This window comes from Enhydra lutris, unplaced genomic scaffold (genome assembly GCF_002288905.1).
Source record: "Enhydra lutris kenyoni isolate GAN:26980312 unplaced genomic scaffold, ASM228890v2 scaffoldscaffold13, whole genome shotgun sequence".
NCBI lineage: Eukaryota > Metazoa > Chordata > Mammalia > Carnivora > Mustelidae > Enhydra > Enhydra lutris.
Window position 1 is genome coordinate 34,520,250 of NW_019154097.1, and position 18,254 is coordinate 34,538,503.

The 18,254-nt window shown below is 57.1% G+C and overlaps 1 protein-coding gene across 1 annotated transcript in view; it reads left to right on the forward strand.

Moving 5' to 3' along the window:
- Window positions 1–18,254, forward strand: part of LOC111146187 (hemicentin 2) — a 145,678-nt gene that overhangs the window by 81,330 nt on the left and 46,094 nt on the right. The window contains exons 39-56 of the mRNA XM_022501624.1: window positions 569–726; window positions 1,567–1,690; window positions 3,263–3,438; window positions 4,452–4,548; window positions 4,700–4,819; window positions 6,631–6,792; window positions 7,508–7,789; window positions 9,063–9,230; window positions 10,374–10,487; window positions 10,975–11,061; window positions 11,868–12,059; window positions 12,909–13,082; window positions 13,217–13,330; window positions 13,876–14,018; window positions 14,560–14,710; window positions 15,325–15,546; window positions 17,059–17,172; window positions 17,576–17,763. Of these exons, the coding sequence (XP_022357332.1) occupies window positions 569–726; window positions 1,567–1,690; window positions 3,263–3,438; window positions 4,452–4,548; window positions 4,700–4,819; window positions 6,631–6,792; window positions 7,508–7,789; window positions 9,063–9,230; window positions 10,374–10,487; window positions 10,975–11,061; window positions 11,868–12,059; window positions 12,909–13,082; window positions 13,217–13,330; window positions 13,876–14,018; window positions 14,560–14,710; window positions 15,325–15,546; window positions 17,059–17,172; window positions 17,576–17,763 (2,786 nt within the window). The remainder of the gene's footprint in view (window positions 1–568; window positions 727–1,566; window positions 1,691–3,262; window positions 3,439–4,451; window positions 4,549–4,699; window positions 4,820–6,630; window positions 6,793–7,507; window positions 7,790–9,062; window positions 9,231–10,373; window positions 10,488–10,974; window positions 11,062–11,867; window positions 12,060–12,908; window positions 13,083–13,216; window positions 13,331–13,875; window positions 14,019–14,559; window positions 14,711–15,324; window positions 15,547–17,058; window positions 17,173–17,575; window positions 17,764–18,254) is intronic.

Genomic DNA, 18,254 nt, shown 5'->3' on the forward strand with positions numbered 1-18,254 from the left:
ATCATCCATCCATCCATCCACTCTCTGTCCTTCCATCCATCCATCATCCATCCATCTATCCATTACCTAGCCATCTATCATCCATCCATCCTCCATCCATCCATCCATCATCCATCCATCCATCCACCCACTCTCTGTCCTTCCATCCATCCATCATCCATCCATCCTCCATCCATCCACCTATCATCTCTCCTTCCTTCCATCCATCCATTTATCCCTTATCTCTCTATCCATCCATCAATCATCCTTCCATCAATTCTGCCCAGGGATCCTCAGCCTTGTTACCCCATGCCATCCCCATAATAATCACCTCATGTTGACCAGAAGACCCAAGTTCAAGTGCTACTTCTGTCACTTTCTAGCCGGTCAGCCTTGGGCAGAAGGTGGTTTCCCATCTGTAGAAGCCTCATGGTGGTATTATAAGGACGAGATGAGCACCCTGAGAGCTATGGAGTGATGTACCCATGTTGGGAGTGGTAGTCCCTGCACTTTTGTTTGTGGCTGTGTGTTCCATGGGGTGCCCCAGCCAGGGGCTCACCCTGTGCCTTGTGTCACCCCCACCCCGCAGTGCCTCCACGGATCACATTGCCGCCCAGCCTGCCGGGCCCCGTACTGCTCAATGCCCCAGTCCGGCTGACCTGTGATGCCACTGGAACCCCCAGCCCCACACTGATGTGGCTGAAGGATGGAAACCCCGTGTCCCCTGCAGGGGCCTCAGGCCTCCAGGTCAGCAGGCTGGACAGCCCTTGCTCTCCTCCCTGATGCCTCACTAGGTAGTTAGGAGCAGAGGTAGGGCCTGGGGAGCTCCAAGGTGAGGGAGAAGCAGGGGCCGTCAAGGACGGTTTCCCCCGAGGGAGGAAGGAGAGCTGCCAAATGGAGAGTCGAGAGCCTCATGGTCTTCAGAAACACAATGCACGCCCCCAACACGAGCTCTATATGTAATTTTTAAAAAGATTTATTTGTTTATTTGAGAGACAGCATGCATGGGGAGGAGAGGCAGAGGGAGAGAAAGTCTCAAGCAGACTCCTGGCTGAGCACAGAGCCCGATGCGGGGCTCGATCCCATGACCCCAAGATCGTGACCTGAGCCGGAACCAAGAGTCGGATGCTCAACCCGCTGAGCTACCCAGGCGCCCCGAGCTGTCCATATATGTAATTTTAAATTTTCTAGTAGCCACATTCAAATAAGTAAAAAGAAATGAAACGAACTTTAATGATGTATTTTAGTTAACCCAAACTATCCAAAAATCTCTTCATCATATGATGAATATAGAAATTATCAGGATATTTTACATCTTTCTTTGTGTCCTGGCTCTTGAAGTCTATTGTGTGTATATTTTATCTTTGGGGTTCAGCCCTGTCTCACTAGATGTAGCACTGTTCTAGAGGACTCTTCTGGGGCACTGATGTCATTTGCCTACTGGCCAGCAGCGCACCCAAGGTCTGGGCACAGTTCTAGGTTCCCCTGCACCAGGGGGAGCTCTGGGGTCTGGACCCCACTGGGGCTGGTGTTGGTGCTGCCCCCTGAGGTTCCCAAGCTCACGTTGGCTTCCTCCTGGGGTCGCAGGTCTTCCCCGGGGGCCGGGTCCTCACCCTGGCCGGTGCCCGGGCCTTGGACTCTGGAAGCTACTCCTGCGTGGCCGTGAGTGCAGTGGGCGAGGACCGCAGGGACGTTGTGCTCTATGTCCACAGTGAGTCTCAGGCTCGGGTGCTGTCTGGTCCAGGCCAGTGGCTCAAGAAGCTGGGGCTGGGGGCACCCCTGCCTCATCCGAAAAGCGAGGGGCCATTGGATGTAGAAGGCACCAGCCTGAGGTTGTGGCTGCCCTCACTGGGGGTCAGGTGGAGGGGAGCTCCCCCATCGTGGGCGGGCGGGCAGGCAGCCGCACAGCCAGGAGCTCCGTCCGTGTTCAGGGAGCAGGCGGAAGGCCTGAGACGTGGCAGGAAGAGCACTGAGCCACATCAGGAATCAGATGTCCTCACTGTCCTAGGTCAAAGGGGGTAACTCCGTTCTGGAAAGGCAGTCGGGTGCGTGTTTAGAACTCATGAGTGTCACGGAAGTGGGGTTCAAATCCTGCCTCTGTCACTTCCTAGCTCTGTGAGCGTGGGCTACTCACTCTGCTTCTCTGAGCCTCCCTTTCTTTCTTTCTTTCTTTCTTTTTTTTTTTTTTAAGATTTTATTTATTTATTTATTTGAGAGATAGAGAGTGAGAGCGAGCAGGGGGAGGAGCAGAAGGAGAGGGACAAGCAGACCCCCTGTTGAGTGCAGAGCCTGATGCAGGGCTCAGTCCCACAAACAACCCTGAGATCATGACCTGAGCTGAGATCAAGAGTCGGATGCCTAACCAAGTGAGCCGCCCAGGTGCCCCAGAGCCTCCTTTTCCTCATCTGTGAAATGGGGTGAAGATAGCACCTGCTTTAGAGGGCCTCATAGGATTCGCTGCCCTCACAAACCACACAGTTACAGTCGCTGCTGTTTTAACAATCCCTCTTACGGGATTTTGTGGAGTGTTTGTCGAGTGTTCGAGAACTCTGGGAAACATAGAGCCGTGGGTGAGGGAATGAGGAAGCCGTCCATTCTAGCTCTTTCCCTTTGCTGGAGTGAGAGTTAACAGGGATTGGGTGCCGAAGTTCTCACTATGTTTAATCTCACAGAGCCCCTGTGAGGTGGGTACTTTCTTTAGTCCCATTTTACAGATGAGGGAATCGAGGCCCTGAGAGGCTGAGTAACATCTCCAGGGCCTCACACAGTGCCTGAGTGGTAGACACAGGACTCCAGCCCAGGAGCTCTGACCCCAGACCCGGCCTTCCTAACTCCCACACCTCTCTGATTATTTTCGCACTGGGGGAAAAGGTGCCTCGGGGATCTGCTTTTCAAAAAAACTTAAAATAAATAAATAAATAAAGATGTTGTAGCTCTAAAAAAAATGTTGAGATAATTGTAAATTCACATGTGAATTCACATGCAGTTGTAAGAATTAATACAGAGAGATCCTGGGTCCCCTTTGCCTACTTTCCCTCGGCGGTTACGTCTCGTGTCGCTAACGCACAAAATCGCACGTGGGATATTGACCTTGCTACGACCCACCAGACTGTTTGGATCTGGGGGCCTCCTCTTGGAGCAGGACTGGGAAGGGCCTGGAGGGGAGGATAAGGGGGCTGCAGCTCAGGGCGGAGACCCCCTCCTAACGTGGACTCCCCACCCTACGGTGTTGACCCCGGTCCCACCCATCCGTCTGAGCCTCCTCTCCCGCCCCCTGCCATAGCACCCCCAAGCATCCTCGGGGAAGAGCTGAACGTGTCCGTCGTGGCCAACAAGTCTGTGACCCTGGAGTGCCAGAGCCAAGCCGTTCCCCCTCCCGTGCTGAGCTGGAGGAAGGATGGCCGCCCCCTGGAGCCGCGGCCTGGCATCCACCTCTCCGCAGACAAGGCCTTGTTGGAGGTGGGTGGCCTCTTGGGGTGCCGGCGGGTCTGCGGGGGCCCCAACAAGGGCAGTTCAGCTCTGTATGACCCAGGGCCCGGGGTACACCCTCCAGACCGGGTCAGAAGCCGCTGCAGGGCCTCCCACAGTCCCCACAAAGCTGAGTCTTTCTCTTGCCACCTGTTTTCGTTCCTTATTCAGAGGCCTCCGGGCCTTTGGGCATTCGAGCTCTTCATCGGGCCCCTGGCCCAGCGAGGGAAGGGGGGGTTAGGGTCAGGGGCTCTGGGTCAGCCTGGAGTTACATTTCAGCCCTGCTGCCTCCTGGCCGTGCCACCTTAGGCAACGTCCTGACCACACGGGCCTCAGGTCCCTCACCCGTACGCACCTTGCCACCTTTCTCCTGGGGTGGCTGGGATTCTTTTAAAAAGAAAGCCGGCCCCTAGCAGAGCTCGTCCATGTCAGCTGGCGGGGGGGACGTGATCACCCACCTCCACCTTGTGAGACGCGATCAGTCCTAACTCTGAGCACCTCGATTTGGTTTCCTCCGCCTGGAACGTGTGCCCTCCTCCCCTGCTGAAGCCCCAGGCTAGCTTCCTCACACCCCCTCCGTCAGGATCTGGCCTCTGAGGACAGGATCTCCTGCCCCCACCCCTCTTCATTCCCCACCTCCCCTTCTGCTCTCTCCTGTTGGATTTTCCAAAGAGGCCAGGGGCTGATTAAAGGCAGGAGAGGGGCTGGCCCAGCGTGTGCCCATCGTCCTTAGCAGGGCCGGGCCTGGGAATGAAATGGGGGTGAGGCTGGCATTATGGGGAACCCATTCCATGGGCCCGGCCCACGTCAGGCCACCACAAGCCGTGGCTTCCGGAAGCGTCATGGTGCAGCAGATGGGAGAGGTGCTATCATCGCCCCCCGGTTCCAGGAAGGGGCGGGGTGAATGCAGTCCGGTAAAGTGACCTGCCCAAGCCACACAGTCTGTCTAGGGGAACCCCATCTCTGTGCTGCCCCCGCTGATGGGTCCTTCTTGCTCTTGCCAGGTGAGCAGAGCAGAGTTGGGGGACGCAGGCCGCTACACCTGTGAGGCACTGAACCAGGCGGGCCGCTCGGAGAAGCACTACAACCTGAACGTCTGGGGTGAGGGTCTCGGGGGCTGGTCTGGGTTCCCTCCCCCTGCCCCCTGGGGGGATGCTGCCTCAGTGGTCCCAGGACACAGGCTTTCTCCATTGTCAGTCCCTCTCCCTTTCCAGCCCACTACTCACCCACGTCTCTCCCCGTTCTTCCTCAGTGCCTCCTGTGTTCCCCTCAAGGGAGCCCCGCACCCTGACCGTGACCGAGGGGCAACCCACCAGGCTGTCCTGTGAATGTCGGGGCATCCCCTTCCCCAAGATCACCTGGAAGAAGGACGGTATGATTGCTTCCCTCGCCCAGCCCTGCCCTCGGTGTCCCTTTGCCCTCGCTTGGTACCCCAGCCCCCAGCCTATCTGAGCTGGAGATAGGGGGGCTTATGGCACTGGGGGGTAAGGATGCTGGTTAGGGAAGAGACGCTGCCTTCAGCCCCTGTCTGCTCAGTCCCTGCGTCTGCCAGGGGCCCCAGCTGCTTCTCAGCCAGGGAGAGTTGGATTGGTCATTCCAGAAAGCCCTCCCTGGCCCCCACCCCAGGCCAGGGCAGGGCCTCCTAGACCCGGCCCCTGTGTGTTAACCTGTCATGTAGCCCTCTCAGTCCTTCAGTATCTGCTGTCCCAGGAGTCTGAGTCCCGTGGGGCACTGTCTGAATTCCAGGTCAGCCTGGAATATACCTATTATCAGTACCAGATAATAGCTCCACAAATATTTGGGATTCATTCATTTAACCGATATTACTGAGAGCCTCTTTGTGCCAGGGCCCCTTCTGAGCATTGGAAATATGGTGGTGGATTGGGGTAGTCAGATAATAAACAGAGAGTTAGTGCATAACTTTGATGGAAAGTGTGATCTGTGGAGAAAAATAAAAGCAGAAGAGGGAGATGTTTGCAGTTTCAGGCTGGGTGGCCGGGGGTGTTTCGCCAAGCAAAACTGAAGAAGGTGAGGGAAGGATGAGCATGAGAATATTGTAGGGAAAAACATTTCAGGCAGAGGTATGAGCAGGTACAAAGGTCCTGGGACAGGAATAGGCCTAGCATGTTTGAAGAACAGGAAAAGAGGGAAGGGGCTAGAGCCAAGCCAGCAAGAGACAGGTAGCCAGAGATGGTCACCAGAGTGATGGGGCTGCGTGGGAGGCCACTGCAATGATCTTGACTTTTACCTGGAGAGGGATGGAGCTGCTGTAAAGGCTCTGGATGGAGAAGCGACACGATCCAGTGTATACGCTAGCAAATTCACCCTGCCGGCCATGCTGAGAACAGACCATTGAGAGCAAGGATGGCCCGTGAGAGGCTTGGTGCAGGGTTCCAGGCGGGAGATCCTGACCACCTAGAGCAGGCGGGTAGCCATGGGGTGGTGAGAGGGCTCCAGAGTCAGTGTGTTTTGAGGGTAGTGCCGACAGATTTCCTGCCGGGTTGGATAGGAAGCGAGGAGGAGGAGTCAGGGTAACTAGAGGTTTTGGTCTGAGAGTCAGGAGAAGGGGTGTCATCATCACCGAGAGGGAGAGACTAGGGGGCAGGTCTGGGGGTAGACCTGGAGTTTGGGGCTTGTTAATTTGGAAGCCTCTGTTAGACACCCTGTGAGATGTCGAGCGGGAAGTCAGGGGGAGGCGTCTGGAGCTGGAGGAGAGATCTGGCTAGGGATCCGTCTGGGCGCAGCAAGGCAAGCCAGCAGGGGAGAGAACATGGACAGAGAAAAGGTAAGGGGGAGCAGCTTGCTGTCCTCCCCAGCTCACTGCAGCTGGACGGATGGATCCTTCCGTCGCCTACATTGAACCCGACTACGTGTCAGGCCCCAAGGAGCCCCTAAGGATCCCAGGGAGGATGAGGCAGGGTCTACCCCCCTGGAGGTCCAGGCTGGGCTGGAATTCAGATGGGACACTGATCTGCAGGCAGATCTGCGATGAGGAGAAGCCTGGGGGTTGTGAGAGCTCAGAGGGGGTGCCGGGAACAGCTCTGTCACTCCGGGAAGACTTCCTGGTGAGGGGAATGTGGAAGCGGACACCTGAAGGCGTGAGCAGGAGTTGGCCAGGATCAGGGAGGGGAGGGCGAGCATTCCGGGTAGAAGGACCAGAGCCTTCTTTCTCACGGCATCCAGGGCGGCCCCTGCCAGGGGAGGGGAACAGCCTCGAGCAGGTGTCAGCTGTGGGGCGGCTCCTGTACCTGGGACAGGCCCAGCTAGCCCAGGACGGCACGTACACCTGTGAGTGCAGCAACGTGGCGGGAAAGAGCAGCCAGGACCAGCTGCTGGAGGTTCATGGTGAGCTGGGCAGGGACGGCCTGAACCGGGCGGAAGGGGCCAGAAGGTGGGTGGGGGGGGAGCCAGCAAAGGCAGGAACTGTGGCAATGAGGACAATGTCACGTGCCCTCTCCGCCGGCTGGCCCCTCCCGGTCAGCTTGCTACCGCTCGTGAGAGGCACGAGAGAGGGGCGACAGGATCCCAAGCAGCCCCCATTGGCCCAGAGAAACCAAATGGATCTTGAAACTGTTGGAAACAAAGCAATGTAAAATGTATATGAAACTCCTACATTCTCTAGTCTGGCAGGGATGAAATTAGATACGCAGCCTTGTAAAAATCGGTCTAGAAAATAAAACTGGAAAGGGCCCTGCTCAGCCTCCCACCTGTGCTGTCCTGCCCTGCCCCAGTGGTCCCAGTGACTGTTTAGGCTCCAGGAAGGCCCTGGTTTCTGAGGAGGGAGCACCCTCACCCTTCGTCAGGGCTGGGCTGTGTGACCTTGTCCTCCTAACAGCTGTCTGGCCCTTGATGCCCAGGGTGCGGGGAGGGGTCAGGGGCACTGCTTTGACCCCCTTATAGAGATGGGACATGGGTGCCCTGAGCAGTGAGGCCACCTGAAGATCACACAGCCAGCAAGTGGCCGGTGGCGCAGAGGCCTGCGTAGGGGCGGGCCTGGATCTTGGGGAGGGCTTGGTGCCCAGAGGCCGTGGCAGCCCGCCCTCATGGGCTTTCTCCTCAGTTCCCCCTCAGATCGCTGGCCCCCGGGAGCCCCACACGCAGGTCTCTGTGGTCCAGGATGGGGAGGCCACTCTTCAGTGCCACGCCACCGGGAAGCCCCCGCCCAGGGTGACATGGGAACGGGACGGCCAGCCGCTGATGGCCGAGCCAGGCCTGCGGCTGCAGAACCACGGTCAGAAGCTGCACGTGGAGCGGGCTCAGGCTGCCCACAGCGGACGCTACAGCTGCGTGGCCGAGAACGTGGCCGGAAGGGCCGAGAGGAGGTTTACGCTCTCCGTGCTGGGTGAGCACCGGCTGCAAGCCGGAGGGGGCGGGGGGTGGGGCTGACGGAGAGGGCAAGGCCAGCCCAACCGACAGGCACAGCCCCTTGTTCTCCCGGGAGTCAGGCCACTGATGGGGCCGCTGTTGGGGGAGGCCTTGAATACTGCTCTCAGAATCAGGACTGGCTCCAAATAGCCCTCATTTCCTCCCTCCTTCTCTTCCTTGCTTGCTGTTCCCCTACTCCCTTCCTGGCTCTGGAGAAATAAGCAGTCTCTGTTCTGCATGACTCATGTGATGGGGGGCGGGGGGATCCAGGGCCCATGAGACACAAGGAAGAGCCCCAACACTGTCGTGGGAAGTCAGGGCAGCCTCCTGTAGGAGGCGACCTTTTAGCTGAAATGTAAAAGCTGAGTAGGAATTAACCAGGTGCAGTGGTGAGGGGAACAGTGTGCAGGGCAGAGGGAACAGACTCTGTGGAAGCCTGGAGAGGTGATATGGTACTTTCAGGGTAGCTGCAACAGCCTTCTGATTCTAATCTTTTTTTTTTTTTTTTAAAGATTTTATTTATTCCTTTGACAGACAGAGATCACAAGGAGGCAGAGAGGCAGGCAGAGAGAGAGGAAGGGAAGCAGGCTCCCCGCTGAGCAGAGAGCCTGATGTGGGGCTCGATCCCAGGACCCTGGGATCATGACCTTAGCCGAACGCAGAGGCTTTAATCCACCGAGCCACCCAGGCTCCCCTGATTCCAATCCTTGATTGAGCTCTTACTGTATGCTTCAGGGTAGGAGCAAGAAGTGTTAAGAGATAAGATGGCTTGGGCTGGGTTTAAGGATCATCATGCTTTCTGCCAGCTCCTTCCCCCCTCTACCTCCCAGGGGCCCCTGGCCTCCCGCCCTCTTATCCCTGCCTGATAGAGTGTGGCTTCGTTTTGGAATGGATCCTTTAGAAAGTGCAGAAATGTTACTCACCTCTGCTGTGTGGATTCAGGAGCGTGTCTGTGGACCCCTGGCTCTAGCTCCTGTCCTGTTGTCAGCATAGGCACTGTGCTAAGTGCTTGTTGAATCCTCCTAGCATCCCTCGGAGGGGGTGGGGAAACTGAGGCCTAAGGTGTTTGCCTGAAGCCAAAGCCCAGCCTGTGGCCACCAGTCACTCCCTTGAGTGGGAGCCACTCTGATCTTGTCAACTCTGCTCCTGGGACATCCCTGACTGGGGGTGGGGGTCCTTGTAGGGGAGAGTTGTTAGGGGGCAGGGAAGGAGCGTACAGCCCCCATATGCAGTTTCTTTTCTGTGTCTAGTGCCCCCAGAGCTCATCGGAGACTTGGACCCACTGACCAACGTCTCTGCTACCTTGCACAGTCCCTTGACGCTGCTCTGTGAAGCCACAGGTGTCCCACCCCCGGGGATTTGCTGGTTCCGAGGAGAGGAGCCCATCAGCCCTGGGGAGGACACCTATCTCTTGGCAGGTAAGGTGCCAGCCAGGGGAGCGTCTGGTTATCAGGTCTGGCCCTCTGTCTCTGCCTCTGTTTATCACACGTCCATGACCTCTGACCCTTTGCTGCCAGGCCTGGTTGGGATAACCATTGAGCTCTTGGTCCCCCACGAGTGCAACCAAAAACACTGGCTAGGTGAGGTACTCCAGGAGAAGCAATTAGATTTAAGTAAGTCTGGAAAAGACTTCTGGCTCTGTTCCCCTCCTGAAGACTGACAGTGATTCTTTGCATAGTTTCGGTTCTGATAAGTCCTGCAGGGAAAAAAAAAATTCTCGGGGCACATCTATAACATCTTCCAGAACAGTAACATACTTTAGAAATGCTGAGTCAAGCACCTTCTCTGAATATTCGTCCTCCCCACAAAGCTGGTTTGTGATGGTTCTTATTGGTATACAGATGGGGAAACTGAGGACCAAGAGGCAGTGTCCCATCCAAATCTTGCAGGAACGGCAAGACCCCTGAAGCTCAGCTTTAGCACCAGTGACTCAACAGTTGTTGCACGCAGCCAAAGCTGGGATGGCAAATACATTCTCCCCCTTGTACCACTTCTGAGCACCTGGTAGGGGCTGCCAAACACCTTGTGGTATGAATTCAGAGACTGCATCTGGGCAAAGAGGAGCATGGCAATCCATTAGTGATGTCTGCCCTGGGCACAGGAAGAGCCATAATGACATGATCTTAGATGATCCTTGATTGTATTCCCCTGGGAGAAACTGGCTTGCCTCTGAGAGGTCCTTGGGAGAAGGAGGCTTTTTCCTAGGTCTGCTAGAATAAAATGGGGGCTTCTGGCCTGGCCCAGGACTGCAGAGCCCATTGCTGTCCTTTTAGCCCCAGTCAATCCCCAGAACCAGGGGTAGCCAGGGGACAGAGCCTTCTTACTAGAACAGGGTCCTCAAGTTTACCCATGTGCCTGTCTAATGTCCAGGGGCCTCCTCCATCCGTTTATCCTCCTGGGCCTCAGTTTCCCCATCTGAGGAAAGGAGCACTGTGGGAGGAGACACATACACGTCTAATGACAACACCTGGTGCACTCCTGTTCCTGGTGAGCAGCCTGGGCTCCAGCTAGGACAGAGGTTGCTGTAGCTGTCCTTGGAGTCCACTCCTCTTCCTCCCCAGGTGGCTGGATGCTGAGGATGACCCGGGCACAGGAGCAAGACACAGGTTTCTACTCGTGCCTGGCAAGCAATGAGGCTGGGGAGGTTCGGAGAAACTTCAGCGTCGAGGTCCTGGGTATGTCACACCCCCATTCTCATGTGGACCCCATGAATTCCTCCTCTCCCACCTAGGAGCTTCTGGGGGGCCCATGCCCAGGACTCAGGGTTCATGCTGTAGCAGGAGGCTCAGCACAGGAAGGAGGGAGAGGCCAAGCTTTGTCTTCTGTGCCTGATCATTGACCTCTGCTCTGAGGCTGCCATGGAGCTTTCCAGAAACAGTAAAGACTAACTCCAAGTGGCAGGGGGCAAATATTCCCAACACTACTCAACTGCCTTCCTCTGACCAGGGCCTTCCCCTAGAGGCACTGGTACTTCCCTCAGCCAACACCAGATGTTTATTGAACTCATTGCCCCATGGAAGCAGGCACAGTGGGACGGGAAACTGAGGCACAGGGAATTGAAGGCGGTTGCCTTGGGCTCTTGGTTCTGGCCTCTTGTCTTCCTGCTTCACAGTCGTCCAGCCAGCCCTGGTCGGTAACCATCTGTCCCCCTGCTTCTTGTAGTGCCTCCCAGGATTGAGAACGAGGACGTGGAGGAGGCGGTCAAGGTCCCTGAGGGGCAGACAGCTCATCTAACATGCAATGCCACAGGTAAGGGCCACACACACGGGAGGCTAGGAGAAGCATGAGAAGGCAGCTTCAGAGGAGAGGGGGTGCCTGGGGGGGGTCCCTGCTTGCCCTCAGCCCCACTGGTCCTCGTGGTGGGTCTCTCTGTATCATGAACTTGGCACCACATCCCTGCTCATCTTTGCACCCGCTAAGCCCCTGCCCCCAAACACTCCCCTCTCCTCACCTGACTATAGAACTCTGGTTCCAGCAGTTTCCACAGGGAGTCCTTGGCTGACCCCTTGGGCCCGTGGGTTATCTCCACTGTGCTCCCACAGGCCCCAGGGCTTTCTTGTCCCAGCACTAAGCACACTGGACTGTAATAACCTTGGGACATCTGTGTACCCCAGTTGAGCTCCAAGGTCCTTGAGGACCGAAGGACTACTTTGTCACCATGGTTTTCCCAGTGTCTGGCAGAGTAGGCTCCCATTAATGCTTTTGGACTGGGATGGGTGGCTGCCTGGGTGGGTGGAAGGCTGGATGGATAGATGGATGGATGGATGGATAGATGGATGGATAGGTGAAAGGAATAATTTGCCTTTCTGTTTTGCCTATCTACACCAAGCCATCTCAGCCCACTCCTCCATAAAGAAAAGGCAGTCAACCACATAGGAAAGGACCCAGGCCAGGCTTGATGGCTGCTTCTGTGTCTTGCCCTACTGCATGGGCCTCTGGACTGAGATGGAGAATCCATGTCCTCTACCCTATCCTGGAGCCACCTCTGACCTCTTGGCCAACAACCTAGTCAGAACCTGCTGAATTATCTTCCCTACCTCTTCCCCTCCTTACAGGCCACCCACAGCCCAAGGTCACGTGGTTCAAAGATGGCCGGCCCCTGGCTAGTGGAGATGCCCACCACATTTCTCCAGATGGAGCCCTCCTACAGGTCCTCCAGGCCAACCTGTCTAGTTCTGGTCACTACTCTTGCATTGCAGCCAACACTGTGGGGGAGAAGACCAAACACTTCCAGCTTAGTGTCCTGGGTAAGTGCTGGGCCTCTCCCAGCCGCCCTGGGTGCCCATGGGAGGGAGAACCAAGATGACCAGTGCCTTATAGACAGCATCCCACTCAGCCCTCTCCTGTTTTGTTTTGTTTTTCCCATTTCTCCGGGTTCAACAATAACAATAACAATAACAACAAAATACTAGCTCTGTTGGGTGAATATTAATCCTGGGCTAGGCATTTGGACAGGCCTGATTGGTTGGATCTTCACAGCAAGCCTAGGAGGTGGGAGATGTCCTTGTCCCTGTGTCACCAAGGAAGCTCTAAGGCTTAGAGAGGTGACAGGGCCCCCAGGTGTCCTCAGGGCAATCATCATAAATTGTCTTGTCAGGAGAAACAGGGGTCTAGTAGATGACAGGGACACAGTCTGGCTTAATAAAATCTGTTTCTAAAAATGCTGGTGGTTTGAGCCCCGCATCGGGCTTTCTGCTCAGCAGGGAACCTGCTTCCTCCTCTCTCTCAGCCTGCTTCTCTGCCCACTTGTGATCTCCGTCAGTCAAATAAAAATGCTGGTGGTGAAGGGGACAGTCTCCTGTGGGACTTGAAAGAGGAAATCTTAGGATGAATGAAAACAGGGCTATTGGTACATCAGGGAACCCTCTGGAACATGAGCAGAACTGACAAGGCTCTGGTAAATCAGTAGATCGCCTGGATGTTAAGCGACTACTGGGGAAACTGAGGCAGAAATCATCCAGCTTCCCCTGTGGCATTGCTTAGTGGTGGAAAGCCTAGGCTCTGAAGCTATGTACCAGGGTCTGAGACTTTTCTGGCTCCTCGGGCCCAGGGTTAGGGATCTCTGTTAAGCATCACACCATCGGCCTCCCCCACAGTGGTTCCCACCATCCTGGGAGTGACCGAGGACAGTGCAGATGAGGAGGTGACCGTGACCATCAACAACCCCATTTCTCTGATCTGTGAGGCATTGGCCTTCCCCTCCCCCACCATCAGCTGGATGAAGGATGGTGCCCCGTTTGAGGCTTCGAACAACATCCAGCTGCTCCCAGGTGATGTCCTGTGTGGGGGGAGAAGCGAGGGGACAGGTGACATACATGTTCTTGGGCTAGGTTAGAGGAAGGGGCTGGTGAGCCTGAGGTCATGTGTCCTTGGGGGTGACCTTGGCCACTGCCCCTGCAACCAGGCACCCATGGGCTGCAGATCCTGAATGCCCAGAAGGAAGATGCGGGCCAGTACACCTGTGTGGTCACCAATGAACTTGGGGAGGCCATGAAGAACTACCACGTGGAAGTGCTCAGTGAGTCAGGGACCCTCTGGGGTACCAGCAGGATAGGCGGGAAGCAATGTGGAAGCCTGGGGACCCCTGGCACCTGGGCCCCCCAGACACCCAAGGCCGCTTCTGTGGTGGTCAGAAGCAGCCTGGGCTGACTCAGTCACCTTAGGGCCCAGGGCCCCAGGAGATGGGGGACAGGTGAGGTAGAACTTGGGTCAGATAGATGCTCAGATCCACCCCAGTCCTGGCTTCCTTCTACCACCTGCACTGAGGTGGGGCCAGAGGCCCCACAACTTGAGACCCAGCACCCCCAGAATGGCCCCCAGAGGTCACCCCAGGAATTCCCTTGCCCCAGACCTGCCCTATCCTGTAAACCACTGACGACCAGCACTCTCTTCCTTAAGTGAACAGCTACAGGAGCGGGTCTGTCTCCAGGGCCCCTGTTCCTCGGCCCTTAGGAACCAGTCCCCCCGCCCCCCGTTTCTGGGACTGCTCTGGGTGCGGGATGTGCACTAGGTCTCGGCACCCCTTTCCTAGACCTGCTCCTCACACCCGTTTGTGGTTTTCAGTCCCCCCTTCCATCTCCAAAGATGACGCCTTGGGGGAGGCCAGCGTGAAGGAAGTGAAAACCAAGGTCAACAGTACCTTGACCCTGGAGTGTGAGTGCTGGGCTGTGCCCCCACCCACCATCAGCTGGTACAAGGACGGACGGGTGAGTGAGGAAACGGGGGGGCGCCCTGCTTCTGCTTGGAACCTTCCAGAGAAGGCCGTCAGAGCACCTGGCCCCAGAGCCGACCTGGGCCCTGCCCCACTTTATATTTTAACAAGAAATCCAACTGTTCGTAGGGAACGGGCCTCGTCAACATTAAACCCTGCATTTACCCATTTAACTCCCGGTTTTTGAGCTCCACAGGTTTGGTGTTCTAAAACCATCAGAGTGCTACCGTCACTTTCTGTTGTATTTTAAAATTTTTATCAAAATATAGGTAGGCTCAGGGCACCTTGATAGTGCAGTTGGTTGCGTGTCTGACTCTTGGTTTTGGCTCCGGTCTTGATCTCAGGGTCGTGAGCTCAAGCCCTGCATCAGGCTCTGCGATCAGCTTGAGTTTGCTTACACGTCTCTGTCTCCCTCCCTCCATGCTCGTGCTCTCTAGCAAATAAATGAATCTTAAAAAGACACACACATATATATGGATGCTCCTTGGGGTGCTTTTGGCCCCTCATTTCTGATCATTCCCCCTTCCCACCCCCAGCTTGTGACCCCCAACCCGCGGCTCCGTGTCCTGGGCGAAGGCCGGCTGCTCCAGATCCAGCCCACGCAGGTCTCGGATTCAGGCCGATACCTGTGTGTGGCCAGCAACGTGGCCGGCGAGGATGACCAGGACTTCAATGTGCTCATCCAGGGTGTGTGGGGACCGGTGGGAACGGGGGGCGGCCCAGCTGGGGGTGGGGAGCGTCTGTGCGTCTGGAAGAATCTGGCAAGAGGACTCTGTTCCTGGCGGCTCCTTCCCTTTCTCATTGCTGCCTGGTGTGTCTTACCTCCAGGCCCCTGGCCGGGCTCTTCCATTAACTGACTTTGTGACCTGAGGCCATCATTGCCCTCCCCCTGGTGTTGGTTTTACTTGGGTAAAATGTGGGTCATCAGATCAGGTGGCCTCGGGGGCCCCCAGCACTTCTGACAGCCGATGGTTTTGTGCCTCTGCGCTCCCGTCGACTCTGGCTGAAACTTAGGATCTGACTTCCTCCCCGGAGAGGGGTCGGCATGTCATAGGGAATCTTTTGAGGCTGCTGGACATAAGCCATAGAGGGCAGAAACCTTACCCTGGTGCCGAGCATCGTCGTTTCTCAGTAAACACCGGCGGAAAGAATGAGTGATTTTAAAAACTGCCTTGACCTAAGAGGTCTGCTCTAACCGTGAGATTTCCACACCTGACAGAGACCAGCCAAGGCTCTCCTTGAGCAGACACGAGTCCCCATCCCTCGGCTGTGTGTTCTGATGGCTTTGTCCCCTGCCCCAGTGCCCCCCATGTTCCAGAAACTGGACGATGCCAGTGCAGCCTTCGAGATCCTGTCCAGGGAAGAGGAGGAGGCCTGGGGCGAGGTGACGGAACGCCGGGAGATTGTGGAGAACAACCCCGCCTACCTGTACTGTGACGCCCATGCCGTCCCCCCGCCAAAGCTCACCTGGTACAGGGAGGACCAGCCCCTCTCAGCTGCAGATGGGGTGACTGTTCTGCAAGGTAGTTTAGGGTGCACAGGGAGGTCGGGCATTGGCGGGCAGAGATCAGGGTTCACCCACCTCGGAGCTGGGCTCCTTTACTGTCCTTACGGGTCGTGGCGCTCTCCTGTGTCCTGCTGGCTGTGTGGCTGTGTGACCCACAGCACTGAACCACTCTGGGCCTTGGCTGCCTTTTGGACACCCGGGCTAGTTGCTCTTTGCCTATTTCAAGGCAAGAACGGGGTCCCCCTTTGCCTCTGGTTTTTAGGCCCAAGGTTCTCAGCTGGGCCGTGCCCGCCTCAAGCTCTGTAATGTCTGGGGATAACCAGCCAAAGCCGGTGTCTTTCTCGGCAGGGGGAGCCCGTCCCTTTAGTAAGATCTCATGAGGCCCACACTGCGGGGTGGGGGGTGGGGGTGGGGATTCCAGGCGTAGAGCCCTGTGTCATCTCATTGGCCAGGACTCCGTGACCTTTCAGCTTAGGATCTGCGCTGGGTCCTGCCAGGCCTGGAGCCATGGTGGGGCTGGCTGGGGGTGGAGATGGGGTGTTTGCATGGGCCTCTGGACAAACACGGTCATCCCAAGGTTTGTACTTTGGTGCTTGCAAAAGACGGCAGCCTCTTGGAGATGGAGAAGAGGCAATGCTTACTGAAAGCTGTTTGTCAGAAACCCCTGATTGACCTCTCAACCTGGCCACTGGCCTTGGACCCGGACACTGATCCAGATTCTGGGTACACAGTGAGCTCGGTCACATGCTGATTCCTACCTCAGATCCCGACCAGAGGTTAATCCCAGTCATCAGCTGACCCGCCCCCCTCATCCTACCTCCAACCCCACCACTGACCTCTGACCCCGGCCACTGACCCTTAATCAAGGGCGCCTAGTGGTCACAAGGCGACCTTAATTCTGAACCTTACCATAGATTAACATCACATGTCAAGTGACCCCCCCCAAACGCAGCTGCTGTTTCTCCAATCCCAATACTGTCCCCAGCTCTGGAGGTCATGAGCTCCCAGTCCCAACCCTGGTCACGAGTACACCGCAGCCTGGGCCAGTGATCCCCCAACCCAGAATCCAGAACACAGCGTGACCCTAACGTAGCTTTGCTGGAGACCACCTCTAGCCCCACAGAGATGCCGGGGTCTTGCCCTAGCTCTCTCTTGATCACAGAGGGTCCCAGGTGACATCCCCCAGGACCCCCAACTCCAATCACCACAGCCTAGGAGCTGCCTCATTGCTTCCCAAAAGCCCATCCCTGGACATTTGCCCGGCTCTCTGCCCCCTCCCTCTGTCTTCACTGGGGCGCTGGGCTCGGCGCTGCTGGGCACTCTTGGGAAGCCTCAGTTGTTCCATCTGTAATATGGGAGGAGGAGTAGCATCCGTGTCAGAGGCCGGGAAAAGGTTGAGCCCAGGGCCTGGCCACAGCAAGCAGAGCAGGCTGATTCTCTCCGTTTCACAGAGGAGGTGCGACAGTGACGTCTTCGGGGTCCGCTGCCTCCATGCCCTCGTTCAGGTGTCCGTCCCGTGTCCCCGCAGGAGGCCGGGTCCTGCAGATTCCCCTGGCGCGTGCGGAGGACGGCGGGAGGTACTCGTGCAAGGCCTCCAACGAGGCGGGCGAGGCCTGGCTGCACTACGAGCTGCTTGTGCTGAGTGAGTGGCCGGCTGGGGGCCGGAGGGCTTCGGTCGGCGGGTCCCACGGGGGCCTCCTTGCTGAAGGGGTCAAGGCAAAGTGCATGTTCAGTCCCGCCGTACTGGGAGGTGGATGACGTAGGCCGTGCGAGCTTGGACTGGGTTCAAATTCCAAGTGGGCCGCTTTCTAGCCGTATCACCTTGAGCAAATCCCAGCCCTCCCAGTGCCCCAGATTTCTTACCTGCATCAGGGCCCGGAGGTGGAGGGGGTAGGGCGAGGGGCGGCGGGGAGGAGGGCACTGGGCGCCCTAAGCCAGAGCCTGGCACCATGTGCTACTCTCCCCTCCTTGCCCACCCCCCTCCCCAGGGGCCTTTCCCAGGCAGGCTGCCTGCTCCTCACCCTGCTCTCCCCGGCCCCCCGCAGCCCCACCTGTGATCCTGGGTGACACGGAGGAGCTGGTGGAGGAGATGACCGTCAACGCCAGCAGCACCGTCAGCCTGCACTGCCCGGCCCTGGGCAACCCCATGCCCAGCATCTCATGGCTCCAGAATGGGCTGCCTTTCTCCCCGAGCCCACGGCTACAGGTCCTAGAGGACGGGCGAGTCTTACAGGTCAGGGCGTCCCCCAGCTTGGGCTAAAGGCAGCAACTGCTGTGACTCGGTCCTGCTTGTCCAGGAACCAAGGAGCTACCATTATCTGCCAAACGAGGCTCTTTGCCTGGAAGCACGTTGGAGCAGCCAGGATTGAACCCAGTCCCCGAATAGTCGAAACTCAGCGTGCTAGCCTCACAGGGCTGCACTTAGCCTCTGGAAAAGACACATATGCACCTCCTCCTAGAGCCCAGTACAGCACCGAGTGACAGCTGGGGGCCGGGGGGACACTGTTGTCACCACGTAGTTTGCTACAGGGAATCATCCAGCGTCAACCTCACACTGTGCCCCGAAGGTCACAGAGAGCCCTTGGGGGATGTGGCAGGGGTGTGTGTGCCTATCCGCGGAGTCCCCTGAGCACTGCTCCATGAGGACAGAGGTGGCCGGCCTTCTGGGGGCGGGAGCCCTCACGGTACTTCCTTCAGGACCCCAGAGCCAGCAGGCCTGTGGGG